General features: G+C 54.2%; 1 protein-coding gene and 1 long non-coding RNA gene across 2 annotated transcripts; both read left to right on the forward strand.

The window, feature by feature from the left end:
• Positions 1 to 1,881: 1,881 nt before the first annotated feature.
• On the forward strand, positions 1,882 to 4,172 carry LOC137466491 (serine/threonine-protein kinase pim-1-like). Its single transcript, XM_068178219.1, is given in 6 exon segments — positions 1,882 to 2,421; positions 2,507 to 2,557; positions 2,787 to 3,156; positions 3,379 to 3,555; positions 3,840 to 3,964; positions 3,966 to 4,172. Coding segments are annotated over 6 exon segments (1,470 nt in total).
• An 827-nt stretch (positions 4,173 to 4,999) lies between these two features.
• On the forward strand, positions 5,000 to 5,470 carry LOC137466490 (uncharacterized). The gene is made up of 2 exons (XR_010995195.1): positions 5,000 to 5,072; positions 5,358 to 5,470. It is a non-coding gene; the product is annotated as an uncharacterized lncRNA (long non-coding RNA).
• The last annotated feature ends 10,339 nt before the right edge of the window (positions 5,471 to 15,809 follow it).

A 15,809-nucleotide genomic window follows, 5' to 3' on the forward strand; every position in this document is an offset into this window, starting at 1 on the left:
CTCCTTGAGTTGACACACCCATGCTGCCAGGACAGAAGTGAGTTGATGTACTTCAGACCTGATTAGCATAAAAAATTTGATAATCAGAATGCCTTGGCAAGAACAAACAGAGCTTTGAAGACTGCAAGAATACTGAATCAAGAAAGAAGATTGAATCAACTTCTATTAGCTAGAGATGCTGCAAAATGGATGTTTGTTTGTGATGATTAACCCAATTATTGTAGAAAAAATTACTAGTCTTCCTAGAATTTGCATAAGCATATGTAGTCCATGTGAAAAACACGTTCACTCTCCTGTGAAAATGTAAAAAGTTTAATAAAGGACAATAGGAGACAAGGACCATGGAGCAAAGGTTTTTTATGGCCGGGTGCATCTTGGCACTCAGCCAAGACCACCCTGTTACCTTCAGGGATCCCCCTTAAATACCTTTTCCCTTACATCAGCCTGTTGCATATTCATAGCCGCTTATGCATATCCATAAACGAGTTTACATTTTCCAGGAGCTATTTTACATGGCCCCTCTTTGGGTCTGCCTTTTCAGAGCATGCGTGTTCCTTGGCTGGGGTTTGGCTCCTTCTCTTTATCCCTTCCAGTTCGGGCCTTGATCCGCACTGCCTTCAGACGGTGAGTGCTGATGGTTGGCAGATCTGTACAGGTGTGCTCATCCTGTGTTCATTGGATGTTATCCCATCCAAGCAGGCATTTTAACACAAGCATACTTCCATCAGCTATTGCACTACTGTGTCTAAGCCTAATTAACAACAAAATTTAAAACTATATATTTGGAACAAAGTTACTTTAACATCACATATATAAAATCCATTTTAATATTTGCAAAAAGCCAATATTATAATATATATCTAGAACACTTCTCTCCTGCAAGTAAGGGCTGACACAGCTCGGCTTCTTCAACCTGGGCAAGAGACTTAGACTTGACCCAACTGTGGCCTTCCAGTACCTGAGGGCAAGCTACAGGAAAGATGGACAGGGACTTTGTATGAGGGCAGGCAAGGACAGGACAAGAGAGAATGGATCCAGGTGGAAAGAGAGTCGGTTTAGGTAAGGAATTCAGAAAAAAGTCTCTCCTGGAACAGGTTGACCAGAGAAGGTGTGGCTGTCCCGTCCCTGACAGTGTTCAAGGCCAGGCTGCATGGAGCTCTAGACAAGCCGGGCTAGTGCAAGGGGTCCCCAGCCACAGCAGGGGGGTTGCAGCCATGTGATTTTTCAGATCCTTTCCAAACCAAACCATGCCACGACTCCACGATTCTGGGATACTTCCCCTCCTCATCCTCTGGCAGAAAAAGGATCTTGGCCCCAAGTTCCACATTGCAGACCATGTCTTTTGGCAGCCTGCAACTGTCTCAACAGAGGATGAAAAGAGATGACATTACTGATACGATTTCCCTTTTCTACTCGAAAATTAAATGCTCCACTCCTGTCCACTCTTGCAAAAGTTTCTGAAGAGGCAATTCTTCCCCATGAAATGCTTCGTCTCAGCCAAAGAAGAAAGAAGCCACAAGCCAACACGCTTCTTTATTGCTACATTGTTTGATTTGGTTACTTCTCGAATAGGAATTACTTTGGGGTTTTATTTGTTAGTTTCTCTCTTTCGTTCCGCGGGGCGCGCGGCAGCTCCTCCGTTGGGTTCGCGGAGGCAACGGAGGAACGTTCGCGAGCTCCGGCGGTTCCGCAGCAGCAGCAGCAGCAGCAGCAGCAGCAGCAGCAGCAGCAGCAGCAGCAGCAGCAGCAGCAGCAGCAGCAGCGCTTCTCTCGATCGGTTTTCCGCTCGACTTTCCACTCGCTCCCCATCCCCTTCTCCCTCTCACACTCACTCTATTCCGGTCCCGTCCCGTCCGTGTTCTGCCTCTCCCAGCCCGGCTCATGCCGCGTCCCGCAAGGCGCCGCTCGGCGGGGCCGCCCCGTGCCCGCCCCTGCCCGTCCCGCCGTGGAGCCGCCTCGGCCGGGCTCTCTCCGACCTGGCTGTGGCACTTCTGGAAGTGCCTCTTGCTCTGGTGCTGGCGGAGCAGCGCGGTCTTTTGGCTCCGCCTGGCGCGGGCTCTGGGCCGGCCCTGGCTGGGGCCCCGGCCCCGAACCAAGCCCCTCCCGCGGTTCCGCCCGCAGCCGCCCCGCTGCCGCCCCGCGCCCGCCCCGGCCCCGACAGCGTCGCCAGCAGCTTCCCCGCTCCGAGCTCCGCCGCTGCTCGGCTTGGCCGCCGGCCCCGAGCCGCCGCAGCCCGGGGCGGCTCGGCAAGCAGCAGCGCGCCGGGCGGTCGGGTTCCCGGGGCAGAAGAGCGGGAGCGCGGTGCCGCCCGCACGGGCGGAGAAGCCTCCCCTGGAGCAGCTCTACCGGGAGGGCCCGCTGCTGGGGAGCGGCGGCTGCGGCAGCGTTTACTCCGGGACCCGGCTCGCCGACGGCGCCCCGGTAAGAGACGGGGCCGGAGCGGAGGGGGCGGCGGGCGGCGAGCGGCGGGCGGGGAGCTCAGCCCGGCGCTCGCCTTGGCTTGCAGGTGGCCATCAAGCGAGTGCGCCGGGATCGCATCTCGGAGTGGGCGCGGCTGGTGAGTGAGCGGGGCCAGCGGGAGAAGCCGGCGGGGCGTGCCGGGCGGGGCTGAGGCGAGGCCCGGCAGGGTGGCAGCCGGAACGCTGCGAGGGGAGCGAGCGGGGAGTGAGCGGGGGCCGCGCAGCGTCCCGGGCCGGGCAATGGCCAGCGGCGCTGGGGCCGGGCAGGGGGTGCCCAAGGCGCGGCGCAGCATCGGCCCCGCTGAGGGCATCGCGGTCCCCCCGCAGCACAACGGCGCCCTTGTGCCCATGGAGCTGGCACTGCTGTGGATGGTGTCGTGCCCTGGCTTCCGCGGCGTCGTGCGGCTCCTGGACTGGTTCGAGCTGCCCGACGGCTTCGCGCTGGTCATGGAGCGTCCGCAGCGCTGTCAGGACCTCTGGGACTTCCTGGCCGAGCGGGGGTTCCTGACGGAGCCCGTGGCGCGGGGGCTGTTCCGCCAGGTGCTGGAGGCCGTGTGGCACTGCACCAGCCGCGGCGTCCTGCATCGCGACATCAAGGCCGAGAACGTCCTCGTCGACCTGGCCACGGGCGAGGCCAAGCTCATCGACTTCGGCTGTGGCACGATCCTCCAGGACACGTTCTACACCCGGATGTCAGGTGAGCCCAAAGCCGGGGCCCAGCCGGGCAGCGGAGGTTCCCCCCTTTGCTGGCAGAGGGGGAAGAGGGAGGGAGGGCAGGAGGGGGAATCCTTCTTCAGCCGGCTGCAGCCAAGTTGCTTTTCGGCGGGGCAGGAGCTGGCTGTTGTGGAACGGGAGCTGGCTGGGAGGGAGGGAGGGAGGGAGCAGCATGGGCCTGATGAGCTGTGCCCGTGTCCCATAGGAACGCCGGAGTACTGCCCACCGGAGTGGATCCTCTTTGGCTGCTACCATGGCCAGCCAGCCACCATCTGGTCCCTGGGCATCCTGCTTTATGACCTGGTCTGCGGGGACCTTCCTTTCCATACAAACAGGGACATCGTCCAGGGCCAGCTCTTCTTCCCACCCCGGGTGTCTCAAGGTGAGGATGCGCCTTCAAGGCTCGGGAGGAAGAGCGGGGTTGGGAGGGGGCAGCTGGCACAGAAGCGTCCCGCTCCAGCAGCTAGTGAGGAGGTTGATCTCCTGGGTTAGCTGGAGGAGGTGGCACGTGTGCCTCTGGGCTGCTCTCCTCCGGAAGGGAGGATCAATGGGAAGCTTTTGGCTGCAGCTCCGAGCACTCCTAGTGTGGCCTGGGCACCGTGGAATGTGGGAGAGCACGGACAGGAGCCTTGTCCCGCTGAGTGGCGGTTTCTGGTTTCTCTGCAGAGTGCCAGCACCTCATCAGGTGGTGTTTATCCATGGAACCCGCAGACAGGCCATCACTGGAAGACCTTTTTGAGCATTCTTGGCTGCAGGAGCCCTGCCTGGCCCAGGAGACAGCAGAGATCCATCCCTCTGCTCAGTAGGATCCAGGAGCCCAGCAAGTACCCGCTGCACATGTCTCGTGGCACTCCAAGAAAACCCCGGAGCGTTTCCCTGTGGCCGCGGCCCGGAGGAGAGAGCGCAGCCAAGGAGATGCTTCCGCTGGTCCCCAGCGAGTTGTGGAGGGAGCGTCTCAGTGCTCCCCGTCCCATTGGAGAAGTGGTGGCAGTGCAGTGAAGGTGCCACGGACTGGAACAGGGGAAACATCCCCCTGCAGCTCAATGGCATCGAGATGAGCCCGCAAGCCGAGGCACAGCTGGCGTGTTCTTCTGGAGCACCACATGGAGCTGGGAACACCATCCTCGAGCTGGCCGCTGGCGGGGCAAAGCCGAGTGGCTTTGGCTGCGGCCCCTTCCTGGAGGACACGCTCTGCGCCCCGATGAAATCAAGATGAGTCCCCAGCCGGCGCAGGGGCGGGGGGATGCTCGTGCTTCCAGGCATGGCAGGGCTCGGGCTGGCCACGCGCTGTAGGTTCCCCGCTTGGCGGCCCTGGGGAATATTAATTTTTCCCCCGGCCGCCAAGCTGCTTTTTGGTGGGAGAGGGGACGGGTGTTGTGGAAGGGGAGCCAGCTCCTGGCCTTGCTGACAGCTTCTGCCAGCCAGCCTGGCATGGGCTGGGGCGGGGGCAGCCAGCCTGACAAAGCATCCATCCATGTGGATGGGGGCAGCAGAGGGGGACGGGTTCTGAAGCCGTGCCCCAGCTGATCTGCTTTTTAGGCCCTTGAGGAAGGGGTGCGTTTACGGGCGGGAAAGGTGGGGTTTTTTCCCACCCATGGACAGGTTTAATTCTCGCATGGAGTGCTCAGACCCTCCTCAGGCCCGTGAAACGGTGACAGGCTTTGTAGCTTCTTCTTGTTTCCAGGTCTTGTTTAGAATTGATTTCATGCAATTGTTCTTTGTTTTCCCAGGAAGATTACACCTGGTGCCCGGACCGGACGGGGAAGCGCCTGCACTGTCCGTGGAGCACCTCCAGTGCCAGCGCTACCCCTGGGGCCACGGTCTGCGGGGACATCCCCTTCAAGAAGGACGAGGACCTCGTGCGGGATCAGCTCCTCTCCTGGCAGCAGGTCTCCAGAGGTGGGCACCCGGCTCCACAGCTGGGCTGGCAGAAGGGCTTCGGGCAGAGGGCAGCAGGCACACGGGCATCCCGCCCTTGCAGCTGCTGAGGAGGCTGCTGTGCTGTGCTTAAGCAGAGGAGGTGGAACATGGCCTGCCACGCTGCCCTTCTCTCCAAACAGAGAATGGCTCGGGAGGTTTGGGCTCTGAGCACAGCCAGCAGCCTGGCCCGGGCCCAGGCCATGGTGGGACAGGGGGACAGGAGCCTTCTGTGACTGACCGTGGCTCTCTGGTTTCTCTCCACAGGCTGCCAGCACCTCATGCCATGGAAACGGCTCCGCTCGGCCTGCCAGTCTGGGAGGGCTGGAGGGCGGCGGGTGCTCGTTTGCTGTCAAAAATAAATTGTTTTTTTTTTGTCATCATCACGATCACAGCATTTCTTTCATCCTTTTCCAAGGTTTTGGCCTCCCTTCCTCCAGGCTAATCTTTTTGTGTCCTTCCTCAGCCACTTGATGGCATTTGGCAGGGGGGGTTAAGCAATGTTAAAAGTTCAACAACAGCTCCTGTTGCCAACTGCAGCAGCCCCTTCAAGAGCCCTGAGCTACCAGCGAGGTCCACATCTGCCTTGCAAAAGGGAGTGGTTTGCAGCCATGGGGTTGTCACCCTGCTGCAAAAGCTGGGAGGAAATCACAAGTGGCAAAATGCCAATTTGGCTCAAGCCTCGCCCAGGTTTTTCATCTTTTCCCTCTGCTCAGTGATAGGCAGGCAGGGCTGGACTCCAGCGAGGTTCAAGCTCTTGGTGCTCCCTGGCATCAAGGGGATCAAGTCAACTCTTGTATGCAGTGACTGCAATAGAGCTCCTGAAGGAAAAAAGGGAATGTCGTGAGGTGGGGCCTCCTTCTTGTCCCCTTTGTCTGCCCAGGAGCCCCTTGGAAAGGGAAATGCCCACACGGGTTTATCTGACTCCTTCCCAGCCAGCCTTTCCCTCACTCCCGGGTCTCATTTGCTCTGCAGGCTTCACCAGCTCGCTCAGCTCGGAGGAGCTCTCAGAGGAGAAAACGCTGCCTGGCGTGGGGCTGTCTGATCCTGTTGCGGTGTGTCTCCTCCCTCCCAAAGGTAACCCTCTCCCCCCGCCCCAACACCCATGAGCCCTGGCTGTGAGACAGGGGGTCCAGGGGGTCGAGTGATTGGCAGATTTGAAAGATACCCCCTGCCCCCTGTGGCTATTGGTAGACCTAAGTGCCCCTTCTCCCCTGGCACCCCTCCCCCTCACCTGCTTGGTGGCTACCTGTCCCTGCCCCTCCCCTTACCCCCGGGTTAAAAGGACAATCCAGCCACGTGGCCGGGCCTTCTGTTGGAGCTGCCACCAGGTCCACAACTCTGTAGCTGAAATAAAGACTCTGGATCAAGCTCTAGCAGAAGTGCCTCCTTTCTTCACCATCGCCTGAAGCCTCTCCACTGAGGAATATCGCTCGCAGCCTCTGAGTAACCCAAGGGTGTCACTGGGGAGGAAACATCCCAGCTGCCGCCATTGGACTCAGCAGCAAGGCAAGCCCGGGCAGGTCTCTGTCGGAATATTGGGAAACCCCAATAAACTCCTACATCAACCCACTGAAATTTATATGTGGCAGAGAAACACTTTAGTGGGGTGCAGACCCCTGCCCTCCTGCCAGGTCAATAAAAGGGCTTTTGGCTGACAATGCATTTGTCTGCCGATTTCTTTGAATGAGGGAGACCCCTCAGGACTGCTGTATCCTGAGGGAACACCGTTGGCCTTGGCCTGTAGGCACCTGCACAAGCTTAAAATCAGCTGCCTCAGCTTCCAGGACCTCTCTTGGCCGGCATCCTGACGTGAAGAGATTAGGTGGGAAGAAGACAAGAAGCAAATTTTGAAGCTTTAAAGCAAACATTAGTCAGTGCAGCAGCACTGAGTCTTCCTGCCTTAGACAAACCCTTCTATCTGTTTGTGGATATAGAAAAAGGGGCAGCACATGGAGGGTTAGCCCAGGACTGGGGAGGATCCAGGAAACCAGTGGCCTATTTATCAAAACCGCAAGACCCTGTCAGCTGGGGGTGGCCAACCTGTATTCAGGCGGTGGCAGCGAGCGCCTCACTTGTAGAAGAAAGCAAAAAATTAACCTTTGGGGGAAAACTGAAAATATATACCCCACACTCAGTAAGGAGTATCCTCAGCTAAAAGGCTGAGAAATGGCTCACTGATTCCCAAGTACTAAAATAAGAAGCCATCTTAATAGATAATGGTTTAGAGCTAGTCGTGAGTAGCCAACTCAACCCTGCCCAGTTTTAGATGAAAACCAGGTGAGGAATTAATACATAATTGCCTAGAGGTTATAAACTATCAAACTAAAGTAAGAGAGGACCTAACAGATCAACCACTCCAAGGTGGGAAACGATTGTACATCGATGGATTTTCACGGGTAATCCAGGGCACAGGGTATTGGGGTAGGCTATAGCAGATGAAGAGTTAGTGGCCCTAGAAAAAGGAAAGTCACCTTCCAACTGGTCAGCCCAAGCATGTGCGTTGTATGCCCTAAAGTGAGCTCTGGAAATATTCACACAGAAAAGAGAAACAATATATACAGACTCAAAATATGCTTTTGGAGTACTGCATACCTTTGGAAAAATTTGGGAAAAGAGTGAGCTATTAAATTCAAGGGGAAAGGAACTAAAAACTTCTTTTAGAAGTGTTAGAAACTTTACAATTACCAGAAGAAGTGGCAGCAGTATATGTTAAAGGACATAAAAAAGGAGTGACTCAAGAAGCACCAGGGAACCATTTACAGATTTAGATGCTAAGAATTCAGCCGAATCAGGGACAGAAAAACTAATGATAGCATTAACCCCCATGAGAGAAATGGAAGAAGTCCCCGTATTCAGTGAGACAGAAGAGAAAGAATTCTTCAAAACAGGAGCCAAGAAAGATAACAAAGGGAAGTGGAGAGCCAATGTTGTGAGTAAAACACTTCCAGAATCAATCATTCCCCAATATGGGATGGTGAACAGGATTGATTCAGACCAAGTGTAAGAGGCCGTCTGAAGCCCCCACTTTTGCCCACCAATTGCCACGAGGAGAAACCCCTTCCCCCAATGTAGTAACGGCTTGGAGAGAGCAGCAGTGCAGGTGCGGTTGCTGCACTGTTACGTTAGCTGTTCCAAACCAGGCCTGGCAAGGACTTGGCAAGGACCTGGCATGATCACAGGAAGGAACGGCCTACTGCATATTTGCCCACTCTCCTCCTGAAGCCAAATGAACTTTTGGGGTGACCCTAGTGGTCTCTCACTGAAGACCTCTCATCTGCCCCATTACCACTGTGACAGTCGGACGGAGATTGAAAACCCTCCTCCCAAGGACTGAGACTGAGACCCCTACCACAGGGAGTGGGGAAACCACTAATGACATGACCTGTTCTTCTTCAGTAATTCCAATGGACTTATTCTTCATTGTGTTTTCCTGCTTTGGTGGTTTCAGTGGACTCACTTGTTCTCCTGCAGCAATTGCAACGGACTTTCATTGTCCTGCATGTTCCCCCCTTTTTTCCTCCGTGGAGTATAACTGGACCCCTGAGTTGACCAGAACTTTGAAGACTTCCCCGACACGACCAGACAGATCCCCATCGTCCGGACCAGTGAGGATCTCGCCTGTGTTGGTAGCTATTCCCATCCCCCTCTTTTCTCTCTCTCTCTCTCTCTATCCTTTTATCTCCTTTCTGATCCCCACTATTGCATTTACTGCTTTGGCCCCTAATAAAGGTGCATTTGTTGTGATTAACTGATAGTCCCTTGTTGTTTGCCTTTTTGCAATTTGCGAATCAGTGAAAAGAACCATCACGACACCCCGCACAAGCAGATCGTGACACCAAGGAGCTCATTTCACCTCTAAAATACTGCAAAAAGTTGTTCAAACCCTGGGAGTAAATGGGAATTACACACTCCATGGCATCCACAGAGTTCTAGTCACATTGAGAGGATGAATCAAACTCTTAAAAGAGCTCTAGATAAGCTAATGATTGAAACCCAAATGTAATGGATGAAATGTCTCCCTTTGTCCTTTTTAAGACTTAGAACTCAACCCCAGTCAGATCTGGGGGTCTCACCTATGAAATGACGTTTGACTTACCCTTTTTGACCTCACCCCAGAGGGTTGCCACCTATGAGGAAGGGGAAGCCAATGCCAAAAAATATGTTATGTCTATAGCAGAAACCTTAGAAGGGCTAAGACATAGAGGGGCAATTCCTCAAACTACCACCCTGGATTTCAGAATCCATAATATTAATCCTGGGGACTGGGTGATGATCAAGTCATGGAGAGATCAGTCTTTAACTCCTCAATGGGAAGGTCCCTTTCAGGAACTGCTCACCACTGAATCAGCCGTGTGAACTGCAGAGGGGGGATGGACTCATGCCCACAGATGGACTCATGCCAACAGAGTTAAAGGCCCAGCAGGAAAAACACAAAGAATGGACGACATATAACATCCAGACCAGGTGAAACAAGATTGAATCTCAAGCAGAGACTGAAAGACAACCAGAAAAACACCAAGACGCCTAAAGTCAAGCTTCCACCAACCAGTTTGAGAACTGTCTTCCTGTTTTAATGGGTGAGAATTGCAAGCATCTGTTGAGGGGAAGTACACAAGGGACTGTAAAAGGTAATGGGACAGCTTCTTTAAGAAAATAAGACAAAGGAAGGAGGGCAAGACCCCTTTGTTCACTTCCAAGAAGATGGCATAGCCCTGCTGTGGGTAGCAACCCCGTAGGCATGGTAAGGTAGGGACAAAAGGCCATATTGGACCACTGTCATTCCCCAACTGTCTTTGAATACAACAGGGACTGGAGGGCGAGACCGAGCTGGCCTCTGGACCCCTAAGACACACTGACTATGGGTAACAACCACATAGGCATGATAGATGGGAGTCAAAGCCATCCTGGACCTCTGTTAGGCCCTTTTGTCCATTCCAAATAAGTGTGTCTAAGGAAAACCTGAGATTTTTCTCCTGTTCCCACTGTCCTTGCCCACATCAACAGATGCTAGTATGACTCTTTCAATAAAAAAATGTCTTACTTAATTGTTCAAGCATAATGACATATAGAAAAAGAAAAGGGGGGTTTGTTATAGATGAGTAATCCTATGGTTGACTCTCACAATTAAGGGGTGAATATTAAGTATATGTTAAGAGAAGTTGTGTAGGTGTATAGTTATCTTTCCCTTCCCCTTGCATTGTTATCGTGGGATGCCCTCAGTAGTCAGGGCATTTGGGAGGGTCGGCTTGTTGCTATGGCAGCGCCTGAGCTCCAATCAAGCTGTAAGAAAGTGATCTCCACCACTGGACAGCGAAGGAGGAGTGGATTGACAAGAGTTTGGGAGGGGCTGGAGGTATAAAAGACAGAACATCCATTTTGTAGATGAGCACATGGTGATTGAATCCTTTGCTCCGGAAACTGCATTTATTCTTTATTCACTCTTCTGTTAAATTTTGACAAGGTCTTAATAAACCAGTTAAATTTTTGAAAGTGAAAATTGTTTCTCACATGGGGTTGGGGAATGTGGGGCAAGGTTGTCCACACTGGGTCAGACCTCAAGGTAAAACTTCTCTGACCTGGCCGGACCTCCTTAGGAGTGGCCCTACATCAATATCAATCACAGAATGCAGCAATCAGCTCTTCTCTAAAGAGAACAGTAATAAAGACACTCTTTAAATAGGAATACATATTATTAGTAGCTCTTTAAAATATTTCTCCATAACTGCAAAAGGAAAACTTCTTAATGAACTGCATTAGAGCAAAGGAAAATCAACGCACCGCCATCGCTTCTCAGGACTTGCTTCATCCTAATGAGCCCCGTGGTGCATTTGGAGCTGAGCCCTGGAACCTCAGGGCCCGAGATGAGATAGCACAAACATGTCCAGGAGTCAAAGTCAGAGGAAAAACCCGAAGTTTCTTGAGCCATTAATGGGCGCCACTGAGGTCCATCCCCAACATAGGCTCCTCATGGACTCCTTGGAGGAGAGAATTGGAGGACAGGATGTCACAGAAACTTCTCAGAGAGTCAGAGTGAAAATGACAAACCAAAGTACCTTAAACTCCTTGAGTATCTCAAAGCATCAATGATCCCCACTGATTGTCAGTGCAAAGCTCTCAAGGGACTCATTAAAACAGATAATTTCAGGCTGTGACTGCTCAATCTTTCTCACAGAATCTGTATCAAAAGAGAAACACCAAGTACCTTAAAAGAACTGAAGCACCTTGAAGCATTAATGAGCCCCACTGATTGCTGTTCCTGACAAAGCCTCTCCAGGGACTAATTACAGCAGATAATTGGAGGCCATCACTGCACAAAGCTCTCAGAGACTCCAAGGCAAAAGCCGAAGTGCTTTGAAAAACCTGCAGTCCCTGGGAGCATGAAGGAGCCCCCAGGGCCATTCCTGAGCAAGGCTCCCCAGGGACTCCTTCCAGCAGATCCTTGAGGCCACTGGGATGTGGGCTAGGGGGGGATGCTGAGGGCAGGACAAGGGGCTGACAGTGCCCAGCCTGGCTGGGGCTGTGCCAGGAGGCCCCAGTGCCTCAGGACAAGGTGTCTCCTGACAGCCCTTGGTGGCACAGACCCTGCTGTGCCCCAGGGCACCAAGACTTGGCTTCTCTTTGTCCCCACCTGTCATCAGTGCCTCCAGTTCTCTGCTCTGCCTGGGGCCTGGGGACACTTTCTCAGTCGTGTCCCTCAGTGGGACCCATTAAAAGTCAAAGAAACTTTGGAGTTGGATTCTGACTTGGAGTTCTGGAGAGGTTTCTGCAGCTCCCTCTCAGGGCCTGATGTTCAGGGCCTGAGCACAAAGCCCCAGAGGGTCATTAAAGTCCTTGTGCTGTGTCTGTGCTGCTGAGCTGGGCCGGGCTCCTGGCACAGAGGGTGATCCTGGTAACCAAGGAGAGCTTCAAAAGCACATTTCTCTGGATGAGCAGCTCTTCTCCCAGCCCGGCAGGGCTGGGGCACTGCCTGCAGCCAGCCCGGGCACAGCACAGAGGCACAGAGAGCTTCCATCAGTCAGGGCTGGGAAGGTGCTGAGAAGTGCCTGGGGCAGAATCCCTGGCAGCCCTTGGCACAGGAACCTCTGGCTGCAGGACAATGCAGCTGCAGCTCCTGGAGTGATCTCCTACAGCCGGAACATCCCAATGCCCACAGACCCTGTGAGTACAACTCTGAGTATTTCTGGCACAGGGGAGGTGAAATGCTCATGAATCTCTGACATGCTGAAGGGTTCTGATCAGTCACAGAATAGTTCCAAAACAAGGATTTTGATAAAAATGAGGAAACTTCCAAAGACTTTGTATTGTTTCGTGCTATTGAAGAATGGTGGGCAGGGGTGATAAGTATTAATGGTTGATTATGAATTTTGACAAGTGCCTCAGACATCCAAACTGTTACTTTTAGGGATCAATAGGTGCACAGGAGATCCCTAATGTGCTTGCAGCCACTCTGCCCATGGACAGCAGCAGCATCACCTCTGCTGGAGCCATCAGGCTCAGTCTGAGCTGTCCTTTCTCCAAGCTGCAAACAGAACCTGCCCCCAGCCAGTGCCCTGCAAATAGGCAGGGTTCTGTCAGGCCAAGGAGAGTGCACAGAGATTTGGGGTCTGGGAGTACTGGCAGGGAGAGCTCAGGCACAGGGAAACACCTGCACGAGGAAAATCTCCAGGAAGCAGAGAGAAGATCAGGGAAGGAGAGAAAACAAAACCAGAAGTGCTGTGGCAGGGAGAGTTTAGAGATGTCCAGAGGATCCCCTCCAGTGCAGTCCCTCCCGCTGAACAAGCCCCCTCCCTCCTGTTCCCCCAGCCAAGCCTCTGCCCTCAGGGCCGGGGCTCCAAGGCGTGCAGCCCCTCCTGTGCAGGCAGAGCTGCAGCAGAGCCGTGGGGCAGCTCTGCAGCCCTGGGCCCAGTTCCCTCTGCAGAGCACAGGGCTGGGAGCAGCTGCCCGGCACTGGGGGCTCTGGGAGGGGGCACAGCTGGCTCAGGGTGACACAGCTGTCCCCAGTGCCCGGCTCTGGGCAATGCTGTCACTGCAGCCAGGGAAGGAGCTGCATCTCCCTGCATCCAGTGCCATTAGAAGGACACTTGGAAGTCTCCCTGAGATTTCCGTCCAAGCTGGATTGATGGGGAAAGGCAGAGGTGTTCTGATACTGAAAATGCTGCTGGGTTGGTGAAATGAGCAACGTGAGTCCTTGGCTACAAATGAGGAGCTGGGCTGTGGTGGATCGATCTGTCTCAGTAGCACCATAGCGTTTTTAAAAGAAACATGAGACTGTGAACATCCTTCATTTGAAAAAGTGAAAGCCCGGAGATACTCCAAAGAGAATGAAGTGACAGACCGTCTCCCCTCAGTTTCCACTCATAATCTTCCCTCAGGGAACTCTGTTCTACCAGAGGGAGGCAGGAATGTTGAGTATTTCTGATATCCAAGTATACCAGGAGAGACATGGGGGTAGCTTAAAATGAAAACCTCTAAACTCTTAAACACAGAAGAGTGTCCATGTGTGTTACAGAGGAAAGTGTATGGGAAATGGCTTTGGTTTTGGTTACAGGTATCTCCTCTAACTCTTCTCTGTCCTTTCTCCATGAACAGGTCCCCATGTGCAGCCACAGCCAATGTCCAACAGCAGCTCCATCAGCCACTTCCTCCTGCTGGCACTGGCAGACACGCGGCAGCTGCAGCTCCTGCACTTCTGCCTCTTCCTGGGCATCTCCCTGGCTGCCCTCCTGGGCAACGGCCTCATCATCAGCGCCGTAGCCTGCGGCCACCACCTGCACACGCCCATGTTCTTCTTCCTGCTCAACCTGGCCCTCAGCGACCTGGGCTCCATCTGCACCACTGTCCCCAAAGCCATGCACAATTCCCTCTGGGACACCACCACCATCTCTTACACAGGATGTGCTGTACAGCTCTTTTTCTTTCTGTTCTTCATCTCAGCAGAGTATTTCCTCCTGACCATCATGTGCTACGACCGCTACGTGTCCATCTGCAAACCCCTGCACTACGGGACCCTCCTGGGCAGCAGAGCTTGTGCCCACATGGCAGCAGCTGCCTGGGCCAGTGGCTTTCTCACTGCTCTGCTGCACACGGCCAATGCATTTTCCCTGCCCCTGTGCCATGGCAATGCCCTGGGCCAGTTCTTCTGTGAAATCCCACACATCCTCAAGCTCTCCTGCTCCAAATCCTACCTCAGGAAACTTGGAGTTTCTGTTGTCACTACCTCCTTAGCATTTGGTTGTTTTGTGTTCATTGTTTTCTCCTATGTGCAGATCTTCAGGGCCGTGCTGAGGATCCCCTCTGAGCAGGGACGGCACAAAGCCTTTTCCACCTGCCTCCCTCACCTGGCCGTGGTCTCCCTGTTCCTCATCACAGCAGCATTTGCTCACCTGAAGCCCCCCTCCATGTCCTCCCCATCCCTGGATCTGGCCCTGTCAGTTCTGTACTCAGTGGTGCCTCCAGCCCTGAACCCCCTCATCTACAGCCTGAGGAACCAGGAGCTCAAGGCTGCAGTTTGGAGACTGATGACTGGATGCTTTCAGGAACATTAAACTGCTGGCTGATTTCTGCAAATCACTTGTAATAAAAGTCATCTTTGATACTCCTTGTTGATTTGGTTGTTTTTTTTTTTTTTTTTTCCCTTTGCCTTACTTTTTTAATATTGACCACAAAGCAATGTCACTGGTTTTGCCATTTCTCCTTTTGTTTCTCTCCACCTTACCTGTGGCTACAGACTGTGTCAATGAGGGCCTGCACTGTTGTTGGCTTAAAAGGAACTCAAGGATCTCCCAGCACAGTTTTCTGCAGAGATGCCCTTTTGTTGCCTTCTCTGGAGCTGCAGCAGCAATGTCTGTGTGCAGAGCTGGGGGCAGATCAGTGCTGGCACAGCAGCTGTGCCCAGCAGCAGCAGCACTTGGTGTTGCCAGTGCTGCTCCCGTGGCCCTGCCCCGCTGCCCTGGTGGCCCTGGTGTTGCTGCAGGGCCTGAGTGCTCTCGGGGCCGGGCACAGTCCTGGGGGTGGCAGTGCCGGGGCTGCAGCAGGGACAGCCCATGGGCACTGCTGGGGCAGCGCTGACGCCTCAGGCCAGGGCCTGGGGGCTCCAGGCTCCTTGCCCAGGCTCTCTAAAGAACACGGCCAGGCCAATGCTCAGCACAGAAAACCCCCGTGAGCAGCCCCAGGCTGGCCGTGGGCAGGCTGGGGGCAAACAGCATGGCTGGTGCTCTGCAAGGGCCCTGGGGGAGACGGAAAGGAGCAGCAGAGCAGGGGCTGATCCATCCCCAGTGCGCTGGACAGGCCAGGGCAGCGTCCCAGAGCGTCCTCATGGAGCTGCCAACAACATCCCCCCTCTGCACCCCTGGCCTTTCCCCCAGCTCACACAGGTGCCGCATCCTTGCAGGCACAGCCATGGCAGCGCTGGCTCAGGAGCCCCTGTTTGCATTGTACACAGCAGGCGGGAGCACCCCCATGCTGCTGCTGTGGGGACATGAACCTGAGGGAGCACAAATGCCAGCAGCCCCTGGGGCCAGGAAGGGCTGGGGGACGCCAGGGAAACCACTCAGCTTTGTCCTGGCCTCTGCAGTCAGCCAGAAAGTTTGTTCCCATCAGCTGGGAGTTTCCTGTCCCACTGCAGATGCTGTTGCTCAGAGCCAGGGCTGCCTGGCAGCCACCCCCAAACTGCCCGGAGCATTTCCTTGGCTTCACCTTTGCTTTCTTTACTCTTCG

The sequence above is a fragment of the Anomalospiza imberbis genome, unplaced genomic scaffold (assembly GCF_031753505.1).
Source record: "Anomalospiza imberbis isolate Cuckoo-Finch-1a 21T00152 unplaced genomic scaffold, ASM3175350v1 scaffold_230, whole genome shotgun sequence".
In the NCBI taxonomy this organism is placed as follows: Eukaryota; Metazoa; Chordata; class Aves; order Passeriformes; family Viduidae; genus Anomalospiza; species Anomalospiza imberbis.